The sequence below is a fragment of the Antechinus flavipes genome, chromosome 3 (genome assembly GCF_016432865.1).
Source record: "Antechinus flavipes isolate AdamAnt ecotype Samford, QLD, Australia chromosome 3, AdamAnt_v2, whole genome shotgun sequence".
Lineage (NCBI taxonomy): Eukaryota > Metazoa > Chordata > Mammalia > Dasyuromorphia > Dasyuridae > Antechinus > Antechinus flavipes.
In genome coordinates, this window is record NC_067400.1 from 515,021,341 (window position 1) to 515,045,238 (window position 23,898).

At 39.6% G+C, this 23,898-nt stretch overlaps 1 protein-coding gene across 3 annotated transcripts in view; it reads right to left on the reverse strand.

The window, feature by feature from the left end:
* Positions 1 to 23,898, reverse strand: part of DSCAML1 (DS cell adhesion molecule like 1) — a 487,779-nt gene that overhangs the window by 30,956 nt on the left and 432,925 nt on the right. For all 3 annotated transcript variants that reach the window (XM_051987050.1, XM_051987051.1, XM_051987052.1), the window contains exons 15-19: positions 16,499 to 16,666; positions 14,419 to 14,489; positions 9,862 to 10,102; positions 2,513 to 2,659; positions 14 to 169 (exon numbers count right to left, since the gene is read on the reverse strand). In XM_051987050.1, coding sequence (XP_051843010.1) covers positions 14 to 169; positions 2,513 to 2,659; positions 9,862 to 10,102; positions 14,419 to 14,489; positions 16,499 to 16,666 — 783 coding nt within the window. The remainder of the gene's footprint in view (positions 1 to 13; positions 170 to 2,512; positions 2,660 to 9,861; positions 10,103 to 14,418; positions 14,490 to 16,498; positions 16,667 to 23,898) is intronic.

The window sequence follows — 23,898 nt, forward strand, 5'->3', positions numbered from 1 at the left end:
GACAGACACTTACTGTCCTCCTTGGTCTGGATGTAGAGCACACTGCTGCGGACGCCATCCCCGGCCTGGGTGTAGGCCAGGACCTGGACGCTGTAGTTGGTGAACTTCTCCATGCCCCGGAGCTCGACCCGCTCCCGCGTGGTGGTGATGTTCTGCATCTCCCCCCACTCTGCCAAAAGAAAGACATCAGTGAGTGGAGTTTTGGGGCCCGGTTCCCTTCCTTCTGCTTCTGGGGGAGCAGCCCGTAGCTAAGGACACACTGGTCACATGCTCTGCAGGTCCTTATTTCAAGCTGGCCCCACTTTGCGAGAGGAGCAGGGAGACATCGTGACCACAGGCTGAGATCCTTGGGGTCTTTGCTCTCAAAGCTGTCCAGAAAAGGCTTCTCTGGGAAAGCATTACCTTGGGACCCGGACCAAAACTGGTTAAACCTTCTAAGGTCAAATAGGGCCCCATAGCTGAAGAGGAGGGTCACAAAACTACAATTTATTATCAGCAAATGCTTGATTTGTACACCTATTATATGCACCTATAGACCCAAGTTGCGTAAAAATTCCTTGAATGAAAAAGTGGAAAAATTTTAAGAAGATTCCCACTGATTCTCTCTCTCACCCTTCGAGTCACTGGGACTTCTTCCCTTCCCCATAATATAGAACATTGATTTGGGAAACACCTTTCAGGCCCCTTATTTCTTTACAGAAGAAGCTTTAGGGCAGCTGCTTGCACAATGAGTTGGGTCCCATGCAGGGAAAATCAAAACCTTGCAGCTTGGCTGTGTGTACGGTATTAAAACGGTGTAAAAAGAGTCAGTTCCCAATTATCTGCATTTGGATCATCCATTTTATGAGCGATTCATAACAAATATCCATTCCCACGCTGGTCATCCCCCAGCAACCTCCATGCTTCCAGACCAGGTCCATGCATTTCGAACCAGTGAGTATTAGGGAATGAAAACTTATTTTAGTATGAGGACAAGATAATTCCACAACTAAACCTGGAAAGGTCCTCATCACTTCTGTCCTGGATTATTGCTATGGTTTCCTAATTGGTCTCTCTGCTTCCAGTTCTTCCTCTCAAATTCATTTTCCATATATTTGCCAATAAAGCACAAAACTGACCGTATCACTCCCCTGCCCAAGAAGAAGCTTCAATGGCTTCCTAGTGTCTTCAGAATAAAATACAGATTCCTTACTTTGGTATTTAAATTCTTCACCATCTAAATTGCACCTCTTTGCCAAGACATATTTCTCAATATTCTCCCTTTCAAACATACTACCTTCCAGTTGAACAGGTAGATTTACTGTTTCCCAGAACTGAAATTCTTTTTCATTTTTGTGTTTTCATGGCAGGCTGCTTCCCATTCCCAGAATACCCTCTCTTTTTACCTTAGCCTGTAAGAATTTTTTGCCTCTTTCAAGGAGACAACCCAGGTGCTTTCTCTATTGCACAAATTTCTGCTGCCTTTTTGTCTTCCCATGATCTTGTATTTAGCTGTTTAAATGCTGTACCCTAGATTGTAAGGTTTTAGAAGGCAGGGATTAATGTTTTGTCTTTTTATCTCCACTGCCTAGCACAGTGTCTTTTGCACTTAATAAATGTTTGTTGAAAAAAAGTTCATTGATTGATTGATTTGATAATCAATCAACCAATCAACAAACAGTTATATTTAAGATGTGCCAGGCTCTTTGTTAAAGCTGGTGATATAAAGAAAAACAAAAACAATTCCTTTCTCAGGAAGCTAATATTCTTTTGTTTAAAATTAAGTTTATTATTTTTAAAATTTAAACATGTATTTCCTCTCTTCCACCTCTCTCTCAATAAACCATAAAAAATTAGAAAAATAAACTCTCATAACAAAGATGTATAGTTAAATAAAACAAATTCACCAAATTGATTGTGTCCCAGAAGACATTTCTACATCTTGAGTCCATCACTTCTCTGTCATGAGGTGAATGGAACTAATATTTTGATGGTGGAACCAACATATTTCTAAGTTGATAATATAAGATAAATCCAAGGTCAACGGAAGGTAGTTCTAGACTCTTAATAGCTGGGAGACCAAGAAAGGCCTCCTTCAGGAGATGATGCTTGGGTTGATTCTTAAAGAAAGTCAGGGATTCTACTAAGAGGGAGAGCTTTCCAGGCGTGGGAGATAAATCTGTGCAAAAGAATGAAGATGGGAGATGGACTATCTTTCAAAAGAAAACAAAATTTTGGAAGGATTATATGACTGGATTTTCTTGGCTGTTATTCCCTACTGTTACTGTATATAAAGCTAATACTCATTTCCACCTGGCCTGACTTTGAGATTAGTATAAGTAGCACCTGAATGAACCATTTTCCAGCTCTTATAATAATCTTGTTTCACCTGGAATAAATGGAGCAGAGCAGGAGTTATTTATGTGTGATCTCCTTCCTTCCAAGTGGAGGAGAAATACAGGTTTGCTCGCAAAAGACAATATCCACCCTCTTTTTCTCATCTTCCTAAAAAGGGAAATCCCTATGTACTCACCCCCATCCATGTACAGAGACCAAAAGATGACCCGGTAGCCTTTGAGAACGCCATTAAGGGTGCTTCGTGGTGGCTCTGACCAGGAAATGACAGCTACATCTGAAGTAATGGACAGGGCTCGGACATTCTCAGGAGGCTGGCTGGGCACTGTGCAGGAGGAACAGGATGGAAATTAGACTGAGGGATGGGAGAGTGATAGAACAAAACAAATAAGCCAGTCACCTCCATGGAGCTGAATCAGTGCATCTTTTACTTTTGTTTTAAATTAAATTTTAAAAAATATATTTATTTTGTATTTTATTTTGCCCCAGTTACCTGTAAAAGCCAATTTTTGACATTCGTTTTTAAAACTCTGAGTTCCAAATTCTTTATATTCTTCTCTCTGCATTCCCCCCAGCATTGAGAAGGCAAGCAATTCAATATGTTATAAATGTGTAGTCATGCAAAACATTTCCATAATAGTTATGTTGTAAAAGAAAACACAGACCAAAAAAACCCCTCAAGAAAACTAAAAAAAAAGTATGCTTCAATATTTATTCAGAACCATCACTTCTTTCTCTAAGTATGGACAGGTATGGATAACAACATCAGAGCTGTCTTGACTATTCTATTGCTGAGAATAGCTAAATCATTCACAACTGATAACTTATAATATCTTACAATATTGCTGTTATGTTGTACATAGAACATTTCACTTTGTTGTCTTTTCAGGTTTTTTTTAAAGAGCTTCCTGCTCATAGTTTCTTATAGCACAATAGTATTCCATCATAATCACATGCTATAATTTGTTCAGCCATTCCCCAGTTGATGGACATTTCCTCAATTTCTAATTCTTTGCAACCAGAAAAGAGTTTCAATAAATATTTTTCCAATATAAGTGCACTTCCTTCTTGTTTTTTGGTTTGTTTTCTTTTTTGGGATGCAAACCTGGTAGTGCTATTGTTAGGTATGCATGCTTTTTATGACCCTTTGGGCATAATTTTAAATTGCTCTCAGAATGGTTGAATCAGCTAGCAATGTCTCGTTTTTTCCCCACATCCCCTCCATCATTTGTCATTTTCTTGTACCTTTAGGTTAGACCTTAGGGATCTATGCTTATCTGATGTGCAGATGTCACAAAACCGATAAGGACAAGGAGCTAACCCATTGACTTACAGGTTAATGAACCAAGAATATCTCCACAATTTAGACCAGAGATCAACAAACTATGAAACAAAAAACAGGCAGCAGGCCTAATTTGGCCCTTGAGCCAAATAGTTTGTCAACCTTCATGTTAGATTCACCCAAAAGGATGAAAGTTAATAGGGACAAATGGAAAGTCTTATTATTTGAGTTAAAAAAAAATCCACAAGTGTAAGCTAGGAGGAAGCATGGTTAGATAGGATTTCATTTCAAAAAAGATTTTCTGGGGGATTTTAGCAAGCTCAATAGGATTCAAAAGGGTCCTAAGGCAGCCAAGAAAGCCACTGCATAAAGAGAAATGTCTAGAATGAGAGGAATAATAGGTTTCTCATACTCTGTCTTGGTCAGACCACAACTGAAGCTTTCTGTTCAGTTCTGGGTATCATACTTCAGGAAGGATGCTGGTAAGCTGGAAGATATTAAAAAGAGGACAGCTGGGATGACTTTGACATGAAGCTACAAGAGGTTTTGTTTAAGGGACTGGAGACATTTAATCTGGGGAAGCGAAGAGTTAGGAATGGTAAAATTACTTTTTTTAAAAGACTTAAAAGGCTGTCTCTTGGAATAGAGATCTGTTTGTCCCAAAAGGACAGAAATAGGGTCAACAGATGGAATTTTGGCTTGACATACGGAAAAAATTCCCAAATATTAGAGCTATTTGTGATTCTGTCACTGTGACTTAGGAGATTCTGGGAGGAGTAATGTGAAGGTTCAGAGCTACTTTTCTTTGAGGTTTCTAAGAACAAATACTTTGCAGGGTCCAAAACCATTATTGTTTTAGCTCAGTTAGGTGTAGTCCTAATAAAAATTAGGATAACTGATAGAATAACTTCCAGACTTAGAGCATCCTCCCCATTGAACCCTATTCAAGGATCTTAATAGTACTGAACAGAGCCAGAGGGAGACCTAATTGCTGCCCTGATCTACTTAGAATTTAGTTATACATACTAAAATTTCCTTTGACATACTCTTGTAGCATGGTCCACTACACTATAATGCTTAGTTTGGCTTTTCATGGATGAACAACTGATAGAAGAAATAAAGGTAATATGTTTAGTAAAGCCCAGAATCCTGGCTTTGGGTACATGGTGGATCTGTGTTCTCACCATGTCAAACCATGGATCCTAATAGAATGGAGTCAGTTGACTGTCAACTCTAGCCAGGAATTGAAAGAGCAACCCCAGAGGCTGGGAACTCCTGAGTAAAATGGGAGGACGCTAGAAAGGTTGGGACTGCTGTACTTTGGGGGAGGCAACAATGAGTCACCAAAGGGAAGAAATGGTGTTTGTGGTAGGATGGGACTTTCTGGGATCAAAGAGTCCATCTCCCTGATGCTGTACCTAAATATACCCAAACAACTCCAGATAACATGTAGCCTTTTTGTGAAGCTCTCCAGGGAAGGATATTATATAACCTATCCATTCTACTGCTTTTTACCTTCTCCCTTTATGAAAAGCCTTCCTTAGTTTTAGTTCAAATCCTTCTAATACAGTCTGGTCCTAGAGTTGCAATAATGTTTACATCCAGATCCTCTCATTTTGCAATGGCAAATCTGAAGGAACATTGATTTTCCCTAGTGTTATCTGGGTAGAACACCAATAGGACTTTCCACTGCCTAGTGAAGGGGAAGGACAAAGGACAGACCTAATCCGCCTTGCTCTGAGTGGGAGAAAGGAAGTAGAAGCTGGATGGAAGGTAATTAGATCCTGTTGCCCCACAAGAGGCAACTCTAATTTTTATGAGCATTTAAATGATAATACATCATCCTAACGATCCTCTTTGAGAATGATTATTGTTTCATATTACTTAGGTGTAAAAATATAAGCGCCATGTAATTAGGGACCGAGTGTAATAAACTAATACAGATAGCCCGTTCGAACAAAATGAAGGTAATATAATTATGGAAAAGACACCATTGTTAAAGCTGGGGCCCTTGAATACCCCAGGAGGAGTGCTAATATTGCCAGGAAACGATCAGGATTTGACAGGATAACGAGAGCCTTAATTAAGTATGAAAAACTGCTGAGCAAATGTGGCTGGAAACTTTTTTCCTACCCTCTTTGTTGGAGAAATGACTCCATGACCATTGCTGATCTCTTCCCGATAGAAATGTCAATGGCCCCAGGGGAGAGAAGAGGGGACAGAATGATGGAAGACCCATAGCTGCTGAAGGTTACAGGCAGGACAGGCCCTGTCCAACTGTTTCCCATTTTGGTCCTGAGTTAGACATCACTAGATGCTGGGATCCACTTGGTAACTTGCTTCACCTCAGTTTGCACCCTCCTATCCCCATGGGCACCCCCTACCCAAGCCTCCTTCATCTGGCCTTCTTTCTCCCAGCTTCTGTTGAAGAATGAATAACTTCCAAAGAACAATGGTTTTTTTTAACCCTCGCTTACCCAGTGATTTTTTCCTCACATTTCAAAATGCTTTTGAAATTCCTACCACTTCCGTCCTAAATTGGACCATGTAAAGTCAGTACTAAGCACAGCAGCTGGTACATAGTAAATGTTTACTTTTTAACTGAATTTTGAACTGATCTGATGAGAGTGAGCTCTTCATGTGGCCCCTTCTTACCTTGTAATTTCCTGGCTACCCTCCACCATGACCAGGACCATCCCCTCCCCATGTGGTCATATATTTTATTATAAAAATTGACCTATCACTTTTACTTGGTCATAGCCTTATCTTATTTTGGCACCTCTTGTGTCCTAAATTCGGAAGGCAGCAAGGGTGTCATGGTAACTTCCAGATCGGTAATTTAGCCCACCCTATTTCTCTTCTAGTGGATTGCTCTACTTATTCCATACCAAGAGGAACAGAGGAGGAGTTAGGTATTAGAGAGGCTGGAGATTTGTGAACTGTAACCCTAATTTTTTAAAATTAAAGCTTTTTATTTAATTTATTTATTTTTACTTTTATATTATTACTTATTTTATAAAATGCTTTAATTTACAAAACATGGTTAATTTTTCAACATTGATCCTTGCAAAACCTTCTGTTTCAAATTTTCTCCTTCTTCCCCCCACTCCCTCCCCTAGATGGCAGGTAGTCCAATACATGCATAACCCTAAATTTAAAATTTAAAGAGGCAAAAGATGATGAATGATATCATCTTGAATTCCACAGCTCAAGTAAATAGCTTAACCTTTGGCTAACATGCACCTCATAAATTATTGAGTGTGTTTCTTGTTTCTCAGATATTTACTAGCATTATGAACTTTATTAAGTTTCTTGACTGCTGTCTGCCTCAGTTTTCTCATCTATAAAATATGCATAATGACAGCACCTACATGAGATAATGTATTAAGTGTTTTGCAAAGTGCCATATAAAAAGTTAGTTTTACTTCTGTCTCCCTATTCCCTCTCTTTTCCTCATGTGTGTCTCTCTCCCTGTCTGTTTTTCTTTTGACTTTCTCCTCCCTAGGCTTTTCCTTATTCTTAACTATATTCTCTTCCTTTTTCTCCTTCATATGTACATCACTTTCCCACTATTTCCTCTTTTCTTCTTCCTGTCTCTTCTTTTCTTCTTCTTCCTTTTTCTTTCTACATTTAATATGCATTATTTTTGGCTTTTCATATATATGTGATTTCTAAGAGACCTTGAGGACTGGGGAACTCATCACCTCTTATTCACTGGTACATAGCTTTAATTGTTAAGGTTTACCCTTAGGCTAAACTAAAATCTGGAAGAGTGTATTAAAAATAATATTTTCCTTTTTCTTAATTTAGAGAAGGGAATTGCTCTATTTCTTGTCTTAAGTCCTTGTAATTAACGATATGGTACTTAGTCTATCATTATGTGCAAACAGATATTTAACAGAAGGCTCTTTGAAGAAGACAATAAGAATTCACATTCATGTAAGCTTATAAAGTGCTTTCTCTTGACCAATGTCCTGATATAGAGAATTGTCATTGTAGTTACTATCCCATGTAACAGATGTGGAAACCTAGGATCAAGAAAGGTAAACGCTCTAAGTCAGATCATATCTGGTCTCTATTGGGTTCATTTTAGAAAGGGCACATCTAGGGGAGAGTGCTCAAGATAGTGAGATAATTTGAGATCAGGACATAGAAAAATAATTTGGAGGAATCAGGAATATCTAGCTTGGAGAAAAGAAGATTTAGGGAGTATGTGATAACTATCTTCAAGTAGTTGATGGTCTGTCTTGTGGAAGAAGGACTAGATTTATTTTAGTTAACTTTGGGTGGAAATTGGAGAGGCAGATTTTAGTTTGATCTAAGGCAAATCTTACCGATTAAAGTTATGTAGCAACAAATAGGAGTTGTGAGTTCTCCATCCTTCAAGGTCTCTAAGAGTCTGAATGATTAATTGCCATGGATGTTATAGAAGGGATTCCTGTTCTGGTACAGATTAGATTAGGGACTAAGGTTCCTTCCAATTCTAAGAGTTAGTGACTGAAGGTCATGTAGCTAGTAGGTGTGAGCCAGAACCACTAAAATCATAAAACTTGAGAGCCAGAGGTATGATTCAAAAACTAATGCTTTCTCCAGGACATTACCAAGCCTAGAGTACCTCAAGGGAAAATAAGGATGCTAAGGGGTGGGAGGGAGCTTGACTCATTGTTGTCCACTTCTCTCAGCCTGTCTCAGATGAAACAGAACTGTATTTACTGATTACTACAGATAGTAAATACTTATGTCTACTTAATGGAAGTATGGATAGATTCACAGTATGGGGAGTGAGAATCACAGGAGAGGGAAAAGAATAACAATCAGAAAATGAGTTGAGAGATTGGGGCAAGTGGAAGTGATTGGGGTGGAGGAAGCATTCCAAGGGAACCTGAATCCCTTCATTTCTGGGAAAAGAAGAATTTATTCCCATTTATATGCTTTTCAGCTGGGGTGAGAGAAGGGAACCTTATTCCAGGGGGGAAAGCAGAGGAAAGGCTGAGGATGGTGGAGGAAGACAGGTTCTTAAGTAGAAAGCATCAAAGTAGTGGAAGTTTATGTCTGGGGACAGCATCCTCTTGTTTCTGTGCACTTTTCACTTCTTTCCTTGTTTTTTTCCCCTAAGTACTATTCTCAGGCTCCTGGAGCCTTTGCCTCTGGTCTCTGATGAATTTACACCTACTTTCTCCTCCCCTGGAAGGTCAGGGTGGAAACAGTTTTTATAGCTCTGGGGCTCTGACTCTGGGTTTGAATTCAAATTCTGCCCCTAATTACCTGTATAACTTTAAGTTGTTAGTTACTTTCCTTTCTAAGACCTCAATTTCTTCCCCCCTGATAACAAGAGGCTTAAGTAAGTTTTACCTCCAAATCGTGCCTCTGTACAGGGAGCATTCAGTTTCTGAAGAACAACCAGATGGGGAGATGACAATACTGGATACAAATTTCCAATGGTAGAATTTCAGGCATGATGATAAACTCTTGGGGGAATCTTGAGATGTGTGTGAACTTTTTGGTAACCCTCAAATCCCACCAAATAGTATGGTTCTCCTCTGGGAATAGTAAAGTCTGCCTTGCCAGGCAGAAAATAGTTTAGTGAAAAGTGCTCTAGGATCAGACACCCTAGATTTGAGCTCTAACTCTAATCCTTTATCTCAGGCCAGTCATTCCTACCCCCATGTCCACTCTGGGTTTCCTTATCTGTAAAAAGAGAGAGTTAAACTAAGAGATTTCTAAGGTTCTTCCTATGATTCAATCATTGATTCTGGGTTTCAGGAGGTAGAGATCTGACTTAGGACCTGATCTGTAACTGATCTTATTCTTAAAACCCCAGCTTTGGAAAATGGAGTACAGCTAGCATTTATACAGATGAGAAAACTGAGGCAAGCAGAGATTAAGTGATTTGGCCAGTATCATACAACAAGTGAGGATTTGAATTCAGGTCTTCTTGAATTCCAGATCCAGTGCTCTGTCCTCTGTACTTCCTAATTGCCCTGGAAATTCTTTCATGGTTCTGGGGAGAAAGGATTGGTCTTAAATTATTCTTTTTTTTTTTTTTAATGGGGCTGGAATTAATCCTTGACTATCTTCTGAAAAGTATCAAAGGTTCTCTCTTTTTAAATCTAATACTAATATGAATTAATTTAATTTAATTTAATATGAAATACTAGCTAGTGTTTTCTATTTGGGAAATAGAAGAGTATTTTTGTCAACAACATTAATATTAAAAATAATAATTGGTCCCCTTCCCTCCTTACCATCCTCCAGGGTGGTGGCGTTGATCTCGCTGGAGGAAGGACCCGTCCCTGCCCGGTTGAAGGCCTGGACCACCACCCCATACTGAGCAAACTTCTTCAAGTTGTCCAGGGTGTAGACCTCGCTGTCTCCGGTGGCCTTCATCTCTACAATGCTGTACTGCCCATTGCTGCCTGGGCTGTTCTCCCGGTAACCGATCTGGTAGCCGCGGATCACACCATTCTGGAGCTCCTTCTTTGGGGCCTGGGAGTGGGAGAGAGAGTTACAGAGGGGGACATGTCCACAGCTTGGGGGCTGCACCCACTGGCTGCTCTGGGCAGTGGGAGTAAGAGGGAGCAGATGACTGCGCTGGTCTGCGGGGGTGCTCAGGTAAAGGAAGGGGAGCCTGGGGAAGGGGGATTTGTAGGGTGATATGTGTGAGCATGAGTTCAGGAAATAGAACCCGAATATGGGGAAGAAAACGGGATTCTGGGAATTGCCTCTGTATCTCAATTGCTGTTAGGGCCACTGGACAAGGATTAAGATGGCCCTACACCCTCACATACACTCCCACTTAAGGCTTCCATACACAGTCACAATTAGCACAGCATCACTGGGATTTTGGCTTAGAGCTAAGAGTTAGAAGGCACATGGACAGCACTTGCAGTCTTTTGACTGAGTAGAAACCAAGTACCTAGTTAGCAAGAAAGAGTAAGGAAGTGGGAAGCTCCTAGGTGACTTGTAGTGGCTGACCCCAAACAAACTCTTCTCTAGACCACGGGCTGCCTCCTCTCCCTTCCCCCTGCACTCTGGTTTCCCTTGCATAGTTTGAGGGTGGGTTTCTAGGCTACTTTCCCAGAGGGAAAATAGCCAGTTATGGCTCTGTATTTAGGAAAATTGGCCCACTGGAACTAAGTGTACCCATCTAAAAATGGGAAGATAAGATCAGTGCTAGGCTTGAAAACAAAGAAGATAATTAAAAAGAACCACGCACCTTTTATTGTGTTTAAAAACACTTAGGCTAATAAAACCCGTCAGACTATTTCTTTTACTTCATTCAAAGTATTATTTTAAATTAATTTCATTGTTTTTTTAAAGACTATTAACTTAATAAAATGGCTTTTTAAATTAACTTAATTTAAGAAGCACTTTTTAGAGATCTTTAAAAAAATGTTTATTGTTGTCTTTTGTTTTTATATCACCTTCGTTTCCAAATATATTCGCCTTCCCTCCCCTCTCCAGAGAACCATATCTTGTAACAAAGAATAAAAAGAGAGAGGGGAAAAAAAGCAGTTCAGAAAAAATAATCATGTCAAATGAGTTTGGCAAAATACATAATTTTTCATCCCTATGGTCCCCATTTCTATAAAGAATGAAGGGATATGCTTCTTATTGTCTCAAGAAGATGCTTTTAAAAAAAGTTGAATATTTATTCTGTCCTGGATAAAGTATTTCTCTGCATTTGGGCAAGCTCTCTTTATTAATTAGCAAGTGGGTTCATTTCTGCACTTGAAACAATATCAAAATGGGGCAGATACATGGATAAATCACACACAGATACATTTCTAAACACATTGGCGTATAGTATCTGCACACAAAATCATATCCTTGCACAGACCCTGACATGCACTTCCATCTTTCCTTATTATCTTGACACATACCAACGCACACCATGATAGACACATATCACACATACCCTGACCCACACATTTCTACACACACACACACACACACACACACACACACACACACACACCCCTGAGTTTTCAAATCAATCTTAACAATATTTCTCTGAAGCATTAAGAAATCAATAGGGCTGATTGCAAATTTATGTTATAAAGCCAGGACGATCCATCTCATTGAAAGAGTCTTAAGATGAAGTGACTTATCTTTCAAGTGGATCTTTATTTTTCATTAATCTGTTTCTTGGTGCTAAAAGGAAGAAAGAAAGAAATCCCTGGAGAAGCTGACCCAAAATTTATTGACCAGTTGGTTTATTCTGAAGTTCTAACTTTCTAATCAATTTTATTTTTCATTATGTGACTTTGGAGAAATAAATCTGATTCTAAATTTTTATTGACTTCCTGGCCTGTGTTTTGTTGCCAGAGATTTTGATGTTTTACATATTTATCAGTTCCTCTCTTTTGCTCAATCTTCCCCTGTTAGATCTGCTGGCTTTCCTGAGAAATGGACACAAGTTTCAGAATAGACAGGATAGGAGGACATGAGGATATGGGTTTTTTTCCTGAGTCTTTGAGTCAAGGAATGTCGGTTCTGGGGAAGTGGTCGGTGCTGCAAATCTGAAGACATCCTGGGATTCAGGGGACTTTTTTTTTTTTAACTGCCTTAAGTACCTTCCTGGATTTTTTTGATTGTAAAGATTTCCATCTTACTTCCTATCTAGGTATTTTTTTTAAGGAGGAGTGAGTCCTGGGCCACCTGGGTGATCATACTTTGGTTTCCTTCTTGGAAAGACCAGTAAGTCATTCTCAGTTCTGTTCTTAACCTTGCCCCAAGCCTACTCTTTTAGAGATCCCAGGAGCAGTAAAAAGTAATTGCAAGAGTATTTCCCACAAAGTGGCTATAGCCTGAAGGCTAGGAAACTATCTTGGTTGGTGAGAGTCAAATAACCACCAAATCATCATTATTCTGATCCAAGGATCAACAAGGAGAATCATGAACTTGTCTTTTTCCTGCATGGGGCTTAGGACACTCATTCCTTAGTTTGTCTTTTTATATCCTCCATAGGGAAGATAGTTTTAGTGTCTCTCACTTTCTATTTCTTCTCTTCTCTTATTTAAATCCTGCCCTCTTAAACTTTTTTTTTTTTTTTAGAACATTTCCATCTATTTTTTGTTCATAGCTACCCTATGAACTTCCTTTCTATAGGAAAAAGAACAAGGTGGAGGCAGCCTGGGTTCTCTCCCTTCTTCTGCCACTAATTCAATATGGGGCCTTAGGCACATCAATTCACTTTCTCTGAGTTTGGGATTTCTCCGTCTGTAAAATGAGGGGTTAGCCTAGGGCGAGGTGATTTCCAAGGTTCTGACATTCTTTGATTATGTTCTCATCTCCATTCTACAGATGGAGAAATAAGTCCACAGAGACTTAAATGCCTTCTTGTTTTGTATTAAGTGGTTAATACATGCTTGCTGAATTGAATTCTTATCCAAGAACACACAGCAACGTAGTGCTTCATTGGCTGCCTCCAGCCTACTTTTCTAGGTTTTTTTTCTTCACATTAATCCCATCACATACTTTCCATTCCAGTTAAATTGGCCTATCTGCTGTTCTCCAAGTTCAGTGCTCCATCTCCCTCCTTCATTTTTTCCCTCCCCCTCTCAATATGCTTTGAATGCACTTCTTACCTCCATCTTGTAGAATTTCTGACTTTGCTCATGCATCAGCTTTTATACCACAACAAGTAGGAAAAATGTTTTCTGATCTCTCAAATTCTAGTGTGTACACATTCTCATTCTCTCTCTCTCTCTCTTTCTCTCTCCCTCTCTCTCTCTCCCTCTCCCTCTCCCTCTCCCTTTCTCTCTCTAATTTCCCTCAAATAATCATGCATATACTTACCTGTTTATGTCACATCCCCCAGTAGAATGTGAATTAATTGAAGGCAAAGGCAGATTTTAATTTTGTCCATGAATCCTCAGCACCTCTTGACCCTCAGAACCTTATCTTATAACAAGTGCTGGTTAAATTGGATCAGATTGATTTAGTTTATGGGTCATAGCATTTAGTGCTAGAAGGGACCAAAAAGATCACCTAGCTCAATGCTCTGATTTTACAGATTAGGAAACTGAGACCCAGAAGAGGGAAGGAACTAGAGACTCTGCTAGTAAGAAGCAAAGCCAGGATTTAAATCTAAGTTCTCTGATTCTACCCATCTTCAAAGGCTCTTTCTGCTATCTTACTTGTTGGCAGAGATGAAACTAGAATCCTTTCTAAATAGGTGACTTTCTGATTCTCAGTACAGTTTTCATAATAATATATATTGCCTTTTTGAAGTTTACACAAAACCAAATCCAGCTCTTAATCAGTTGTGATGGTGCTACTTTTCCAGACTAGATTAGTGTGGTGGGCAATATACCTAACTTCTTTGAGGACAAATAGGTGTCCATTTCCATAACGTTGGCTGGTGGGTTCATTCCCTGCTTAATGATAACTTTGGATATTTGAATCACCTTCCATTATTCCTTCCCTTAATCTTACAATGTCTAAGAGGAATTTGGAAGGTTTAAAGGAATCAAAGAGTATCAAATTAAAACCTAAATTAAAAAATAATCTCCTAAATAGAAAATAAATTCTCCAACCCAATATGGTACTCCTCTGGGTATCTTGCTGCTTCTTAGGTTGCTAGGTATATTACAGGATTGGGGAGGGAGAAAGTCTAGGGAATATTCTGCAGGACCATGTATACACACACACACACACACACACACACACACACACACACACGAGAGTGGATGACAGGAAATTATTCCTCCTTCCTCCTTCCATATGAACTGTGGAAGAAATGAACTGTGAGGTTCTCCTTTAACAATTCTTTCTAAAGTCTTGCCAACTCCACTCACCTTCCAGGTTACCTGAATGCTCTGAGAAGTTACAGGTTGCAAGGTGACATCCATGGGTGGTCCATCAGGAGCTGAAGAGAAAGCATAATTATATCATGTTTAGAAGCAGGGGAGAGACTTTTCCTGCCTCTGTTTTTTTCCTTCACCTGAGTAGTCCAGAGATAGAAAAAAAAACCCAACCAAATTCCTTACTTGAAAGTAGAGAAATGCTTAATATCCTTAGCTTGGTCCTCACTCCTTGAGACTGAAACTAGCAATACCCTGAGAACATCTTTTTCTTCTTTTGCTCTCCTTAAATTGCTGAAATGACAGCAAGCTAAATTTGGCTTAGACAAAAGGAAGAACTTCCTGGCAGGAAACCATCAAGTGCTAGCATCCATGGAGATTTGGTGTCTATGGCCCCTTGGGAATTTTTAAAGCATTAGATAAATTTCTCTAGGTAAATCTGAATTTCAAGACAATGTGGTAGAATCCTAGCCAGCTTTACCAAGTCTAGAAGCAGAGAGCTGCATGATATTTCCTGTAGGCAATTCCTAGGACTTTAAGACCATGAGGGCAAATGACTGAATTGTAGCTAATTTCCTACAGGGAACAATGAAAAAGCTTCTGCAAGTCATTTTCAGCACACAAAAGATGTGAGCAGATGATGTGGAGACCACAGAGGGAAGGAACATATGGTGAAAGAGATGGGCTGGACATTTTCTTTAGCCTTGAAGTCATTGTCCTGGATGATAATGAAACAGCTGCCTCAGTCTCCCATTTGTCCACGGGAGGGAACAATTGGCCTTCTCTTGTCAGGAAAGGTGTGTGTAGTGGGGGTGGGGGAGCAGAGATCAAAGCCTCCAGGGAGTAGTATTTTAATTTGTAACTCAGATGCTGCCTCATTCCCACTCAGAGAGACATTAAACTTTGCCATAACAAGGCTATGCTTAGACCAAAAAAATCCCTTATTTGTGCACCTTTGGAAGATCCCTTTCTTTTGTTGATATCTACCCCATTTCAGAATTTTTTAGTGCCCATCAAGGGATTTTTCAATATAGGAACTCAGCCAGGCTTGTATAATGTACTTATACTTCTAACCTCTTTTTCTAGAAGAAGAAAACTTTTACAATTTGTGCCCAAGTCCCTCAGGACTCTGCTCTTCTGAGTGACTGTGGGTGGTAAAGGGCTTTCAACCTTAAGCAATGACATTAATGCTGAGAATGCTGGGAATTTCTGGTAGGTTGAGGGTAGAAAGGGAATTTCAGATTGTGGGGGGTGTGTGTGTGAGAGAGAGACTTTTAGTGCCCTTCAAATTATGGCAGGAAGTGCCCTGGCCCTCTGTGGAAGAACCAAGACATGGAAGGCCATGTGTTTCCTCCTAACAGTTAAGATTTTCAGAGGGTCAGGGACACATCTATTGGTCTCATGGGAATTTATTCCACTCTGGGGCTAACACTACAAAAGCCTATTTTTTGTCTCTGCCAGATTCAGTCCCTAAGATTATATATAAGCACCACAATACATCAAAATCTCCAGGGCACAGAGGCGGCCGTTTTCAGGAAAGAGTGATGGTCTGGCTCTCTTTAGTAGGAGTAGGAGGCTGAAACCTTTCAGGGCCTGAAGTATCCCTCTGCAGCTTTCCACTACTGCCCCAGCTCTAGTTTAAGCAGATAGAGCGCAACTGGTCTCTTCAACCAAGCTTGGGCTGGGGAAGCACTGCTTACAGGGCACTCATAGTTCAGGCTCTTGCCTATAAGGCTGCTACCAAGGACAGCTACCATAGCTCAGAAGAGAAGAAATCAGAATCAGAATCACAGTTACTAAGAATGTCCTGGATTCTTAAGATTATCAGTGTAACCTTATTTTATAGGTGAAAAAATGAAAGTGCACAGAAGGAAGTGAATTGCTCAATGTCACATTGGTTGTCCATTTCCTTTTCCTACCTTTCTGGATGCACATCTGCCCACGTGTTGATGAACTGGTCACTGTGTGTTCCTAATGCTCAGCCTTGACACTAGTACATCACAGGGAAACTCAAGCCTCCCATGCAGGGGGAGCAGGGGGAGGGAGGAATGGTCCAGGGAAGAGAGGGACTCACCAGCTTCCTCTGTGCTTATGGTGAGCTCCTTGCTGGGCTCACTGCGGCCAATCTTGTTGAAGGAGTACATGCGAATGCTGTAAACAGAGGCAGGGTGCAGGTCCACGATGTTTGCCTGGTTGATGGTGGGTGAGATGTTGCGGGTGGATTGCTTGAAATCCCAGGAATCTAGAGGAGAAAAGGACACAAATCTCATCCCCAAACAGAGGTTACTGCAGGTCATTCATATGGCCCCGAATCTCCTTGAATAAAGTCCTAGTCCCAGTCCCAAACACTGAAATTTTCTAGTTTCCAAGGGGGACAATTTTAGGGGCTTAAGAAAAGGAATAAGGAGAATAAACTCTGAAAGACCCTAACTCCTATGAACCTTAGGAAGGAAGAAGGCATTCAATGCAAACACAATAAAGGGCTATCAAATTGTGCATAACATTTGAGGCAGCAGTGTCTCTACTGGACCTGTATCCTAAAGAGATCTTAAAAAGGGAAAAGAACCCACATGTGCAAAAATATTTATGGCAGCCCTTTGGCAAGGAACTGGAAACTGAGTGGATGCCCATCAATTGGAGAATGGATGAATGAGTGATGGTACATGAATGTTATGGAATATTATTGTTCTGTAAGAAATGACCAGCAGGATGATTTCAGAGAGGTCTGGAGCGACTTACATGAACTGATGCTGAGTGAAGTGAGCAGAATCAAGAGATTATTGTACACAGCAACAACAACATTATGTGATGATCAACTGTGATGTACATGGTTCTTTCAACAATGGGTGATTCAGGTCAAGTCCAATAGACTTGGGATGGAGAGAGCCATCTGCATCCAGAGAAAGAACAATGGGGACTAAATGTGGATCACAACATATTATTTTCAACGTTGTTGTTGTTGTTTGCTTGTTTTTTGTTTTTTTTTTTATCATTTTCCCCGTTTTTGACCTGATATTCCTTTTGCAGCATGATAATCATGGAAATATGTTTAGAAGAACTGCACTTGTTTAACCTATATTGGATTACTTATTATCTAGGAAAGGGAGAAACATTTGGAAGACAAGATTTTTCAAAGGTAAATGTTGAAAATTATCTTTATATGCATTCTGAAAAATAAAAAGCTATTATTTTTTAAAATTATAGACAAAAAAATCATGGCATCTGAGTCAAGGTGGAGTAATCTAATCTCATTTAACAGCAATTTGGGATAGAAAAGACTTATGATGATGAGGAAGCTAATGATGATGATGATGATGATGATGATAATGACAATTTTGAGAACTGATAATTATATAGCATTCAAATCCATTATCTCATTTGAATCTCCACAACTCTCCTATTAAGATGTTAATACAAGTGTTATTTTATCTCCATTTTATAGATGGAGAAACTGAGGTACACAGAAATTAACTGACTTACTTAAGATAAAATTAGGAAGTTTCAGAAATTCCTCTCAAATATAGAAATCAACTCTAAGTTTAGTGCTCTTTGTATCTTTCCATGCTGCCTTTGTGAAAAGGATCTTTAATACAATGCAGAGCAAAAACCAAATACAAGGTTTATACAAAGTCCAGAATCCTGATTGAGTACTCAGGTGCCTATTTATTCTCAGAAATCCTGTTACATTGTATCCATCCAAATCCTTTTTATCCTCTAAAACCCTATTCAATTCCCACCTCCTCTTGTTTGCCTTTTCCATTCTTCCAGCTCCCCTTAATCACTCTCCCCTCTGAATTCCTTTGGCTCTTAGAATGTCTTTCCTCTCTTCCCTCCCCTGTACACACATTTTAGTACTTCATGGTAGGTTGGCTCCTTAGCATCTTTTCTTGTATGCCTTATCTAGGCACGCAGCTAGATGGGGAGCTCTCAGGGAGCACCCCTGGACTTCTGCATCCCCTAGGAAGGCTGGACAGATAGTAGGTACTCAAAGAATGTTTGTGCATTGATTAATCCAGAGAAGGAACCAAACATGTATTTTTCTTCTCTGATCCTCAAATACCTGGTATAAAGCCATGCATCCTGAGGACACAGTAACCACTTGTTGCTTGCTGGCTTCCCACTTATTTTTGTTTGAAAAAGTGAAAATGCTATGTTGTGATCCATACTGATGGTTCCCACATCCCTCTTTCTGGGTGTAGATGACTCTCTTCATCACGAGATCACTGGAACTGGTTTGAATCATCTCAATGTTGAAGAGAGCCCTGTCCATCAGAATTGATCATCATATTATCTTTTTGTTGCTGTGTACAATGTTCTGGTTCATCCTGCTGGTTGTTTCTTACAGAACAATAATATTCCATAACATCCAAACTTATTCAGCCATTTTCTGATGGGCATCCACTCAGTTTCCAGTTTCTTGCCACTATAAAAAGGGCTGCCACAAACATTTTTCCTGCTTCCCATTTTCTTGCTTTCTGCCAGTCACTGGGCAGCAGGAGGCTTCCTGCCAGGGCTGATTTTGCCAAAAGTTTGCAGGTGAATTTGACCTCTTGTTCTGAAACCATCTTTGATGTTGATGAGAAACAGTTTTCTTTAGTCTCCCTACCCCCAATCCCTTCTTCTAATGCATCTAAGTCAGATTGGGGAATGTCTGGCTGATGTTGCAAACTCAATTAGGGCAGTCTTCTGACCCTGAGATGCAGAATCACAGGGTGTGTTCTTTTCCCTTCTCTAGAGCCTTTCATGGCTCAGCTGGTTTTTGGCAAATATTGTGTCTTTTAGTATTCCTTTTCATATGGGCCCAGCTAACTGAGATGAACACATTTCATTAAGGTTGCTCTTTCCCTTTCTTCATCAAAGGCTCTAGAATGCAGAACATTCTTAAAAAAAAACCTCAAGGGGGAGGCTGGGGAGATGTCATTACCCTCAAGTCTGGGGACTGTTCTGCTAACATGAGTTGTGCTCGTTCTGGAGGAGAATGACTAGGGCAAAAGCAGCATTTGTGTCAGTCGGCTGCCCAAGCTCTATTCTGCATCTCTGATTTTCTTTTTCCAATGGGCTTTGGAGCCACATTATTACAATACTTCTGTGGCATGCAGAGGATGGGGCTTGTATCACAAAAGCTTCACGACCCTCACCGTAGCTTACAACACTCGTTCTCAACATTCACCATACCAATGTAACTCCCTTCATACTAGCTCACAGTGCCCACTGAAGCACACACATATACACAAATATACCCCACAGTATACTGCTTCACAACACCAAGTTACTCTATAGTGGCTCATAATGGGCAGTTTGGAATATTCATTACAACTTGTAGCTACCACTTTGCAAAACTCCCATTGACCACTCCGGCACAACTCTGAACATATGTACTAGCTCACAGCCCTCCTCATGGAACATACCAAGCTAACCCTTAATAATTTAATAAAAACTACCATTTTCAAGCCAGACAAAACAGCTGACCAAACCAGAACAGCAACTACTGACGTGGCTCAAACAACATGCCAGCCAATATAATAGCTGCAGTCTATAGTCCTGCAACAGCTGACCACAACATAAGGCAATTTTTTGGCTTGTGGAGGTTCCTTCAATGTAGAAACCTGCCTTCTTTGCTTGGGAAACAAAGAACAAATTTGTTGCTGCATTTTACAATCTGTACAGGGCTATCTGGTAGATATGTATGACTGGATCTACTTATCATTCAGTTTTCATGTATTATTACTCTGCTGCCTGGGGCCAAGAGAAGCCAGCATGAGCACAGTGGCTTGGAAGGGCAAATTTGGTTATTTCCTTAGGAAAATTAGTGAAATGAGGATAGGATAGAAAGTTGGCCTGGGAACCACTAGGGCAGCGGCTGAGATTACCATTAGGGCTCAGTTCTCAGAGAGCGAGCATGGTCCAGTTCTCTCGAGAGGACCTGCATTTGAATATTGGTTACACTATTTATGATTGGTATGACACCAGGAAATAAATTCTCCATTCCTAAACCCAAGTTTCAATTCCTATACAGTTAGGATGAAAGGGTTAATGATCCCTGAGCTCCTTTCCCAGTTCTCAGCTAATGAGCTTATGCTTGGAAATGGTCTAGAACCAGTGGCTTGGGGGTGAGAGAGGAGAGAAGAAAGGAAACAAAATATTGCAGTATTTAGATTGGATTTTTGAGCAGACAGTTGTTTTTGTTGACTTGTTTTTTGCCCTAGGAGATAGATAGATGGGGGGTCAAGAGGTCTATGAGAAGCAGCGGAAGTAGAACACTTAGTGGAATGTCTTGCCAAATTAATTGAGGGAACTCCTATTGAACAGGGATGGGAAATATTTTAAAGTGACTTCCTATGACCAGAGTGAGTTTGCGGTAGAAGACTTCATAATAAACAGGAGCTTATTTAGACTCCCGAAAATACACACACACAGACAGATATATGTTCCTATACGTACATAATAAGACAAAACGCTGTCTGCATAAACCATACCTTATTCACATATACATATGCAAATACACATTAACCTATGAAAGCATAGAATGACTGAGTTGGAAGAGACTTTAGATATCCTAAGTTTTCTCCTTTTATTTTATAGAAAAAGAAACTGAGACCCAGAGAGGGAAGGCTGCCTTTTCTAACCTTTGTCCCCTCTGAATATTTAGGTTAATGCAATAACAATCTTAGTGACATTCCCCTTGATTGCATATAGTTCTGAGTAAAGTAAAGGGGTGTGTGTGTGTGTTTTCTACTCTTCTGTAAGTGCTCCAAAGGCAGCATTCTGTCTTCCATGCCTTTCCTATACACAACTCTAGTGCAAAATTCAACAGCAACAAAAAGACACAAGAGACATTGTTGATTAACTCATATTCAATTACACACCCAGATATCAGTATCCTGACCTCTGAAGGGCTATTTGTAGAGGGCGATGACCAGCTATACTCAAAGAAGTTTCAACCACAGTACCCAGTTTTTGAGATTAGACCTAAGAAAGCACTTCCTCAAAGTAGGGAGGGAGGCTGCTAATTTACCTGGACAAAGCTGCTACCAGGAGATTCTAGTATCAGAGACTAAAAGCCTTTAAAAGTGAGATGAACACTTTCTGTGTGTTTTAGGTTCACTAGAGTTTGATGTGAAGGCAGGAGAGTAAATTAAACGGTTCTTAAGATACTTTCTAGCCTTGAAATCCACTGGTGTTTAAAGAAGCCAAGTCCTTGCTGAATAAGAAGTTTGCCTCCAAGCAGCTTTGTCCATGTCAATTAGTGCCTCCTCTTCCCCTCTCCCCCTCCCCTGACAGGATCCTTTCTCTTCCTAAAGGAGCCTTGATTTCAATTTATTTTACTTTATTTTTAAAGTCCATTTATTTATTTTATTAAATACTTCTAATATTCAATTCAAAGTGAGAGGTAATATGGAGTAACAGAATCAGGAAGACCTTACTTCAAGTCCTATTTCTGGCTATAGGAATAACATAGAGTTTGAGTTCAGTGTGCTAGTACCCTGGGATGAGCATTACTCTTGGCCCTTTTTCACTGACCTTTTTGTCTCCCCAGAATTGTGATTTTATTGGTGTAAGGAACTTCCCGGATAAAAAGTTTCCTTCATCAAAGTTCTGTAGTTTGTATTCTTACAGAATTATGTAGGCATTTAAATGACTTATCTAAGAGGTATAGATGGGAATGGAGAGTGCCTTACTAGTATATTGGCTACATAACCATGGATAAGTCATTTCTCTCTCAGGCAACTCTATAAGACATTGGTGGAGGGAATTTTCATCATCCTGGGAGTTCCTTACACCAATGGGATCACAGATCTGGTCTCCCTCTTGTTCCTCCTTGTACATTAGGATATAAAAACACTGCTTATAAAGGTACTGTAGCTATAAAGCCAACAATGAAATGGTCCTGCCTTCAAGGAGTTTATGTTCTTCTAGGAACAAGTCAACACGTACCCATATAAGTAAAGAAGAATAAAGTAATGACAACTGGGGAGATGAGAAAAGGCTTGTAGGAGGAGTTGGTACCTCAAAGGAAGATAAAACAATGAATGAATGAGATGCAGACTTAGGAGGAAGTGTATGATAGAGTTTTAAATGACTTTTGGACAAGCTCTTTTTCTGGGTTTTTGGAGGACAAACTCCAAAATGAATCAAGGGGGGAAAAACCTTGCAAAAATCAATTTTAATTTTTACATTTAATTTAGTATTTTCTTTCCCCCCAGTTACATGTAAAAACAAGTTTTTAATATTGGTTTTTAAAACTTTGAGTTCCAAATTCTCTCCCTTCTTCCACTCCTCTCACCCTCCCCTATTGAGAAGGCAAACAATTTAATATAGGTTATAAATATGTAGTTAGGCAAAATATTTCCACATGAGTCATGTTGTAAAAAAACTAGATCAAAAACCTCAAGAAAAATAAAGTTTAAAAAAAGTATGCTTCAATCTGTATTCAGACTCCATCAGTTCTTTCTCTGGGGATGGATAGCTATTCTCAGCAATACAATGTTCCAAGACAATTCTGAAGTACTTATAATGCTGAGAATAGCTGTCATTCACAGCTGATCATCCCACAATATTGCTGTTACTTTGTACACAGTACATGTCACTTTATGTCAGCTCACGTTAAGTCCTTCGAAGTTTTTCTGAGGCCATATTGCTCGTCAAAAAAATCAATTTTCTAAGAATAATATGGAAGCAGCATGGCTAAACTACTGTTTATCTGAAAAAAGATATTTAGGTTTTAGTATCCTGTGGTGTCAGCACAATTCATCAGTGTTTACCAGAGGTGGTGGTACACGCCTATAATTCTTGAAGCTGATGCTGGTGGATTGAGATTGGGAGCTCTGATTTGGCAAGTTGGCAATCCTGCACTTTGTCTTAGATAAATCATATCATCATCATCATCTTCTTCTTCTTTCTTCTTTTCTTCTTCTTCTTCATCCTTTCCTTTTCTTCTGAGTCTTCTTTTAAAATATGACTAATGTGGCAATATGTTTAACATAATTCTACATATATAATCCATTTTAGATTGCTTGTTATCTTGGGAAGGAAGGGAAGGAGAAAATTTTGGAGTTCAAATATTACAAAGATGAATGTAAAAACAATCTTTACATGTTATTGGGAAAAAGAAAATGCTATTCATTTTTTAAAAAAGATTATTTTGGCAGCTGTGGAGAGAATAGACACTGGAAAGGGAAAAGACTAGCATCTGTTGAATAGTCTAGGAAAGCAGTGATAAGGCCTTGTATTAGGGTAATGGCCAAAATTGGAGAGGAAATGGATAGGAGAGTTGTTTTGGATGTAAAAGTGAGAAAACTGAGCACCTAATTTATTTAGGAAAAAGGAGAGGAAATATTCTAGGATAACTCAGAATTTGCAAATATGTGACTAAGAGATTGGTTCCCTAAATAAAAATAGGGAAGGTTGAAAGAGAGACAGGTTTTGAGGAGGGAGGAAGATAAATACCCATTTTTTGACATGTGGAGTTTCAGG